The sequence below is a fragment of the Mastacembelus armatus genome, chromosome 11 (genome assembly GCF_900324485.2).
Source record: "Mastacembelus armatus chromosome 11, fMasArm1.2, whole genome shotgun sequence".
NCBI classification, from domain to species: Eukaryota; Metazoa; Chordata; class Actinopteri; order Synbranchiformes; family Mastacembelidae; genus Mastacembelus; species Mastacembelus armatus.
The window spans coordinates 22,519,520-22,524,367 of NC_046643.1; the positions used below are offsets into that span (position 1 = coordinate 22,519,520).

At 42.1% G+C, this 4,848-nt stretch overlaps 1 protein-coding gene across 1 annotated transcript; it reads left to right on the forward strand.

Annotated features, from left to right (window-relative positions):
- The first annotated feature begins 627 nt into the window (after positions 1 to 627).
- On the forward strand, positions 628 to 4,170 carry psmb4 (proteasome 20S subunit beta 4). The gene is made up of 8 exons (XM_026300038.1): positions 628 to 785; positions 1,863 to 1,989; positions 2,097 to 2,176; positions 2,852 to 2,998; positions 3,124 to 3,205; positions 3,416 to 3,532; positions 3,694 to 3,782; positions 3,996 to 4,170. Exons 1-8 carry the CDS (start codon positions 655 to 657, stop codon positions 4,006 to 4,008), a joined length of 786 nt encoding a protein of 261 aa, XP_026155823.1. The 5' UTR covers positions 628 to 654; the 3' UTR covers positions 4,009 to 4,170.
- Positions 4,171 to 4,848: the final 678 nt, after the last annotated feature.

Below are 4,848 nucleotides of genomic sequence, written 5' to 3' on the forward strand. Positions count from 1 at the left end.
GAGCTAAAGTTAACACAAGCGGGATGGTGTCTGGGAATGAGCCACTGTCTTTTGTGTGTAGGTCCCAGCAGGTAAAGTCAGAGACACGAGCTCTACACTGAAGGACGCTGAGCCACTTGACTGCTCAGGTGTGTTCAGGTGTCATTAGCAGACCGACAGGACTGGACTGATCCCGTTTGCTTTGACATTTCAACACCATCTTGCAGAGTCAGCTGGCAGAGTGTTTCTGCACAGATGCAGCTCTGGTAAGTTTGGTCTATGTTCAAGCTGCACAGCCCTCCCATGCACTGTACTCTATATAAATATGTATTTAAATTATAGCTTGTATCAAATTTTATTAAGGTACGTAATTTTTTAAAATTATTTTAAGACGCAACAAGAGCAATAATTACTAAGAGTAAAAATCCAGCTTTTTTAGACAAGATAAACTTTATTCATCCCCAAAGGAAGTTCAGGTAGTGTTGATAATCAGTCCAGGTGTCCTGTCCTATAAATGCAGATATTGATTACCGTTCATTCTTTCTCATCAATGCATCAGGACACACCGTCCAATGTTGTGGCTGAGGTGACGTAACGCTGCGATGGACTGCGGCGGCGCATGCGCCGTAAACGTAAGAAGACGCTGTGTCGTCACTTCCTCCATATCTTTCCAACATGGAGTCGTGCGGGCTGAAGCTGAACTTCTGGGAGAACGGACCAAAGCCGGGACAGTTTTATTCTCTCCCAGGCGGCAGCGGCAGCAGCACCGGGACGGGCCCAGCATGCGGGCCGGTTAGACACACACTGTGAGTGACCCGCTCCGGCACAACCGGAGCCGTTTACCGTTAGTTTAACACGAAGCCCCGGTCTGGGTTTCGGTTCGCAGTGCTGTATCATCATGGAGCTAATGCTGCTAAGCTAACATCGGTGAAACGCTCACACAGCGCAGTGCAGATAGTTTTCAATAATCACTGATAATCGATTATCTGTATCGGTCGATGTACAGATGTAAACGTCGTTTTGTTCTGCGCTTTGCTGACTGGCTGTTAGCTGTGTTAGCTAGCTACCCGTTCCCGCTGTTTAAACAATACTGTGCTATTTCCTTTATAACAATTAACTCTGTTAAATAAGACTTTTAACTCCCGAGTCACTCACCGAGTTATTTCCTGTAGAAACGCTGTTTTGAGGTGATGACTCCTGTAGATCTGTTTGTGTTTACGCTTCTATACTTTAAACCGCTGAACTGTGTTTATGCTAATGTTGACCGTTTTAAAGCCAGAACATGGTCTCTAGTATTTTATGTCATCTCAGTATTGATCTGTGATCAGTCTTCAGTGGTTTAGAGTCTCACTTGAAGGAAAGAGTGCAGCTATAACGTATTTATGAAATACAACAAGGATTGGTTCATTAATTCATTTGCTTCACTACGTCACTTCTCAGGTATTTTAATGTTACTTTGGTATTTTCATAGTCACTAACTAACTAATATAAAAGTTTCAAACATCTGCTGCTTCCAGATTCTTTAACGTGATGAATTCTTTGTCATATTTGGCAGATGTGTATTTTTATTCATATAGCACAGGTACAACAGCTGTGGCTGCTCAAGGTGCTTTAGGTGCTTGTGTGGTGTTGGGATGCTGGTCAGTAGCATAAGCATTTGAAATACTTCACCTTTTGCTGTGACAGTTTTTAGAAAAAATTGTGAACTAAGAATAAAATCAGAAGACTGATGATGGAAGTAGCTGTCAGCTGCAGCCCTGAAATATAAAATTAGGTTTCTAAAGATTCATCTAAATTATAATTAGTGATTTCTGCCACATTACAGTGTGTTTATCAGAGACGCCCTGCCAATGAGGGAAATAACCCCCTATCCCTCCCTACAGTAACCCAATGGTAACTGGGACATCAGTCCTGGGTGTGAAGTTCACTGGCGGCGTCATCATCGCGGCGGACATGTTGGGCTCGTATGGTTCTCTGGCTCGATTCAGAAACATCTCCCGCCTCATGAAGGTGACTGTCACCGCCAACATCAGCTGATCGTAGCTGAACGTAAACCTGTAGCGCTGTCGGATTTATATCATGGGACCTAAGATGGTAAACATATGCTTCTGTTTCAGGTGAATGACACCACCATCCTTGGAGCTTCAGGAGACTATGCGGACTATCAGTATCTCAAACAGGTCATCGAACAGATGGTGTAAGCTGCTGATCTGACACAGACATAATACAACACCTGAATAGCTTCACAGAAATTTAGTTTTTCTCTGGTTTGATTTCAGCTGCTTAAAAACAAGGCCCCAAAAAGACAATAAATTTAATTTACAGAGGTCTTGAATCTCTGTCTTGCTCGTTATAGACAGTAATATTAGTTATAACCCTTCGCTATCAAAAGACTGCTCCTCTTCTTATTTTTTTACTTCCCTCATTCTTTGACAACACTGTCAAATAGGTATTAAAATTTATTTTCTCTGGTATTAAAAACATGATTTGAATAGAATTTGTTGAACCCTTGTCTTGCCTCACATCAAGAAGGTTCCTGGTTCTAAACCCATCAGGGGCCTTTCTGTGTGGAGTCTGCATGTTCTCCCTGTGCTTGTGTGGGTTTTCTCCAGGTACTCTGGTTTCCTCCCACAGTCCAAAAACATGTATGTCAGGTTGATTGGTGACTCTAAATTGCCCATAGGAGTGAGTGTGAGTGTGTGAGGTTGTTTGTCTCTATGTGGCCCTGTGATGGACTGGGGACCTGTCCAGGGTGGACCCCTGCCTTTCACCCAAAGAGAGCTGGGATAGGCTCCAGCAGGTCCCTGGGACCCTGGTTAGGAATAAGCTGGTATAGATGATGGATGGAATCCTTGTTTTATGTGTGTGTCAGTATCGACGAGGAGCTGCTGGGTGACGGTCACAGCTACAGTCCCAAGGCTGTCCACTCCTGGTTGACCAGAGTGATGTACAACCGTCGCAGCAGGATGAATCCTCTGTGGAACACTGTGGTCATTGGTGGTTTCTACAATGGAGAGAGGTGAGCATCAGGGATGGTTATGCTTTATTTGTCTACTGTCTTTGCTGACTAGTCTAGTTAATAGGGTGTCTCAGACTAGTACTGGGTGAGCTGTGATTACCTACCATCTTGCTCCTATCTTTTAGTTTCCTCGGTTACGTGGACAAGCTGGGGGTGGCCTATGAGGCTCCCACAGTGGCTACTGGCTTTGGAGCGTACCTGGCTCAGGTGAGTGTTTGTTTTTGTAGACTAAAGCTGGATCCACACTGTGGTGAACTCTTCATTGCACTGACACAAAACACCGGGCTCCATCAACCTCGTAATACAGAGACCAATGATTTCATTTTTGAAGAATATAGGCTGGAGTATGAGTGCAGTATTATACACCATATAATACTATAATCATGATTGGATTAAAAGAGCTCTGTGTCTCTCTAGCCACTGATGAGGGAGGTGCTGGAGAACAAGGTAGAAATCACCAAGCAGGAGGCACGGGACCTGGTGGAGCGCTGCCTCAAAGTGCTGTACTACAGAGATGCTCGTTCCTACAACAGGGTGAGTCCAATTTAGCTCTCCGTCCTGAGTCTGCAGTCTCCGGTGCTTTAATTCGCCTTGCTGCACTGTTGTAACGGTGTTTCCAATGACTTCATATTGATCAGGACAGCTGATGTGACCTGATAGTTTATTTGCATGTGATGAATGTGTTTTTATTTTAGCATGAGATCGCCATAGTAACAGAAGAAGGTGTAGAGATCATTGGTCCTTTGTCTTCTGAAACCAACTGGGACATCGCTCACATGGTCAGGTAGGGTCAAAGGTCATGAGAGCAATAATATAATGAAATAGTTACCATATTTATATGTATTACATTCTCTGTTGATACAAAGCATGTCAGGATGTGTTGTTAGACTTAAAAATTTGTAATTCTGCTTTTCAGACAGTACAGGTTCATTTGAATCAGTCTGAACAGTACAGGTTTGATTTTTCTGGTATGACTGTTCGCTTTGTTTCTCTGCAGTGGGTTTGAATGAAGACGAGATGCAACTGATGAAGCGACTTCTCTGCTGCAGCAAACGCTACAGCAGCTCACGTGCAACTTATCTATCCCAGTTTAGTAGTTATTTTTCTCCTCATGTCTGTTGTCACTTTTGTATAATGAAAAAGTAAATGTGATAAAGAAAAAAACTCTTGCTTTTCTAGTTTTATTTGTGTTTTCTAAAATATGGTCACCATTTCCAGCTGGAAATTGCTGCATTTGTTTTCACTTTCTTGAAAGAAATATTTAAATTAGTGCTCAGTAAACATGTTGCACTAAATGTGACCCACAGTTTAACAATAAATATTCAGTGTTTTGCTTGTTTCAAGTATAGACATGTTCATAACAATACAAATATTGCTTTTACAAGTTTTTATAATACGTTGCAGTCAGGTTCTTTGTCACAACCTATTTGGTCAAATCAGAGCAACGAAATCCAGTATGAATATTTTATTTTTGACAGAATGCCGTCCAAGAGATTGACCTCTTCTACTGAATTCAGTCTTTTATGATTGTGTAACTTTTAAAGACTTGACATTGTCTCTAAAATGCACAATATTAATTCTTTATACGTTTATTGATTTTGAAATTATTTTCAGTTTCTCTATCTAAAAAGGCGGGCGTTGCTGGGCAGATTTCGCAAAATAAATTCATCTGTTTTGTAACTGGGCAGACCAGGAAAACTTCGCCAATCAGAATATTAACTCTCTGAAAAATATTTCTGCTCGACGAATGGAATTTCACCCAATTCTGGTATCCGGGTAGATTTGTGACAGCACACCAATCGGAATAGACGTTGGCATTGTAGTCAGGCAGACATAACGAAGTCGGCCAA

What these genes read in the sequence shown, in the direction of transcription:
- psmb4 (XM_026300038.1), top strand. Translation starts at nt 655, where the DNA reads ATGGAGTCGTGCGGGCTGAAGCTGAACTTCTGGGAGAACGGACCAAAG. An exon ending in GGTTTCTACAATGGAGAGAG is followed by an intron (nt 2,999 to 3,123) that starts GTGAGCATCAGG and finishes CCTATCTTTTAG; the next exon opens with TTTCCTCGGTTACGTGGACA. An exon ending in ATGCTCGTTCCTACAACAGG is followed by an intron (nt 3,533 to 3,693) that starts GTGAGTCCAATT and finishes TTTTTATTTTAG; the next exon opens with CATGAGATCGCCATAGTAAC.